The sequence below is a fragment of the Gavialis gangeticus genome, unplaced genomic scaffold, assembly GCF_001723915.1.
Source record: "Gavialis gangeticus isolate Ggan-Ray unplaced genomic scaffold, GavGan_comp1, whole genome shotgun sequence".
Classification (NCBI taxonomy): Eukaryota; Metazoa; Chordata; order Crocodylia; family Gavialidae; genus Gavialis; species Gavialis gangeticus.
This window is the reverse complement of record NW_017728992.1, coordinates 142444450-142447650: the sequence shown is the minus strand read 5'-3', so window position 1 is coordinate 142447650 and position 3201 is coordinate 142444450. Positions and strand designations below refer to the sequence as shown.

Genomic DNA, 3201 nt, shown 5'->3' with positions numbered 1-3201 from the left:
TATATATATATATATATATATATATATATATAAAGGAAAATTTTTCATGTTCCAAGCCAACTCAGTCAGATCAATTCCAAATCTATGAGTCATTCAATAACCAAATGTGGCGTACTACTGCAAACATTCACTACCCCCACCTGGGGCTTCAGATGTTTCCAAAGCATTTGGCAAGCATCCTACATGCAGACCCAGGCCCAGAGACGTGGGGATCGGATACCCCCAAGTTTTGCTTGCTCTCAGCCTTATCAGCCATAGGAGCAAGCTAGGGAGGAGTATCCCATTTCCATAAAGTGGACATGAAGTCAAGATCTTCCCACTGGAAATGAAAGTGGGAGGCTAATTATACATTACCTCCACAGGTACTACCTCATGCCAGAAAAGCAGCTATCCCCAGCAACTAGGAAAACCACCTTAGTGGTGACAGTACTTCCTCTGCAGATCAATTCCAAATCCACAAGTCAGTCAAGAACCATAAGTGGCCCTACTACCAGCAAACATCTTTCACCCCCATGTGGGGTTTCAGATGTTTCCAAGTTGTCATTTGGCAGGAACATACATGAAAGCCCAACTTGTTTTCTGGCACAGGTAGTACCCGTGGAGGTAATGCATAGCAAACCTCCCACTTGCTGCTTGAGTGGGAATGTCTTGACTTTATGCCCACTTTATGGAAATGGGAGACTTCTTCCTAGGTTGCTCCTGAGGCTATATGGCTGAGGGCAAGAGAAACTTGGGGGCATCCAAACCCTAAGCCTCCAGGCTTGGGTAAGTATAGAAAATATACTAATGAGAACCTGCCACAAGGGTAGGCTAGTGTAGCTCATCTGAAGAAGATGCACAATAGTAGCTCATCTGAAGAAGATGCACAAAACATTGTACCAACACTTTTTCAAGTCATAGTGAGCCAATACATTGAATATATTTCAACTTCCTCTTCACTCCCACAGTTGAGCTAGGCTTTTCTTTCTCATTTCCAATGATTCCTGTTTTTTCACCAGCCTTAAATATCTGGCAAACATCACCACACAGGGCCTCAAACAGTTTGTGCAGAATCCCTCTGTTGGCCCCTCTCTCAGTCAGTCGCATGTGATTAGTGTGGCTCTACCCTGCATGAGATGGAGCTGGACCAGGTTGCTCTGTGACTGATCTGCATATACATTTTTGGGGGATCCCAGAACTCATGACAAGAACACCTGGTTCCAGTCATGAGTAGAAGGAGCTAATTACCATATAGATCCTTTGTGGGCGTTATCTGGAGTACACACGGACTGAGCAGTGCTGCGCCATAGGGTCACCACAGCTTGAAACACTGTTGACTCTGTTGGGGCCCAGCCCAGTGAACTATTTGGTAAATCCTGAGCCTTTTGGCTTTGGACTAATATCTTGCATAGTTTGTATACTTAACAGCCACAGTATTTCTTCTGCCAGGTAATGCAGTTTTCCTAGTTGCAGGGGAAAATCATTTTTCTGTTGGGGCATAGTACCCTGGCCAAGGTAATGCCTCCCACTTTCTCTTCCAGTGGGAAGATCTTGGCTATATGCCAGCTTCATTGAAATAGGAGACTTCTCCCTAGTTTGCTCCTATGGCCATATGGCTAAGGGTAAGCAAAACTTGGGGGCATCTGAACCCCAAGCTTCTGGGCTTGGGCCTGCATGTAGGATGTCCGTCAAAGGATTTGGAAGCATCTGAAGCCCATGGTAGTGGGGGAGGATGTTTGTTGGTAGTAAGGCCAAATTTGGTTCTTGAATGACTCATGGATTTGGAATTGATTTGGCTTGGAACATGAAAAATGTTCCTTAAAAAAAAAAGTTTGTACTCTAAGTAGATGCTGAAGTGCTGCTTAAAAGTGTGTTTATGGAGTACCTGTGCTAAAGCTTGCAGCAGTTTAAAAAAAGGCAAAGTGTATTAATTGTGGATGAACTATGACTATGGATACTCATAGTACAGTCAGTGTTTTCAAATTTGCCCCTCACTTCCACGTGCTGGGGGAGAGCAGGGTCTGATAATAAGGGTGGAGAGGGGTGGGGGAAGGAGCTGCACGGGGAAGAAATTGGAGGAGGCAAGTTGGTCATCTGCCCCCGCAAAAAACTTATTTTCCTTGCTGTAGCAGTGGGAAGGGAACAAATTCAAGGCAACCCTCCAATAATTAGATTCTATACGTGAAAAAATATATATTTTTTTTTGAATTTTTCATATACAGTTTCTAATTATTGGGAGTTGTCTTGTATTCAGATAAGTCTGGTACTTTTTTTTTTTTACCATAATGGGGCTTTAGATCATTCCTAATAAAGATTTTTGCTATTAGCTGGCCAGATACTATTTTTTAGAACTTATTTGGTATATATGGAAATATACTTTTAGGGGTTTGGTGGGCATCAGTTTTCAAAATGTTTGTTGTGGAAGCTGCTTCTTGCAAGATCCTTCCAACTTTTTATGTCCAGTTAACTATTAGTTGTGCATGTTTTTTTCTTGCTGCCCTATTCATGTTTGTCCCCCACAGAGAACACAAGCGGAATGCCTGTCTCCAGTGCCATTGGGGAATTATTTTCACTCTCTGAAAGCCCGGTTGCTTTACAGTTTTAAGGAGTGACAGAGTCTTTGAAAGGCCTCTCTATACTGGAATAACGTTTTCTTTTTAAACAGGCCACGCCTCCAGTGAACATTCCAGGGTCAACAAAGTTCACTCCCAATGGCAGTAGCTTTAGCATCTCTTGGCAGTCACCTCCAGTTACCTTCACTGGCATTCCGGTAAGTGGACAACCAACAAAACAGTTGCTGAAGTTTAAAAATTTTCCACTGCTTAACAGCAAGTCTGCTCTGTTTGAAATAAAATACAACAGAGCAGAAGGAGAAAAGAAACAGATTAAAGGCCCAGAGTCTCCTTTCACACTTTTCCAAGTCCAGTCACTGCTGAACAGTTACTCTTAATTTACAGTAGTGGAAATGAGAGGAGAACTGTGTTCTGTGGGATATTTTTATAACTATTGGTTTACAAAAGAATGATCCAGGTAACCACAAAGCCTGAAAAATTGCTGAATATGCTACTGTGTGTCTACTGTTTATATTTCTGCCGTCTTGTTTATGAAACAAGAGGAAAGCAGGAATGCGGTCATTTGCTGGAAGGCTAGTTAGAAGTGTGTGCTTCAAAGAATGTGGCAGAATTTGCAGTGCCTACAAAGACATAGCAAATTTTACCAGAA

At 42.5% G+C, this 3201-nt stretch overlaps 1 protein-coding gene across 1 annotated transcript in view; it reads left to right on the top strand.

Annotated features, from left to right (window-relative positions):
* The window catches only part of ZNF704 (zinc finger protein 704), a 200103-nt gene that overhangs the window by 169511 nt on the left and 27391 nt on the right, over positions 1-3201 (top strand). Inside the window, exon 6 of the mRNA XM_019527837.1 lies at positions 2645-2749. Coding sequence (XP_019383382.1) covers positions 2645-2749 — 105 coding nt within the window. The remainder of the gene's footprint in view (positions 1-2644; positions 2750-3201) is intronic.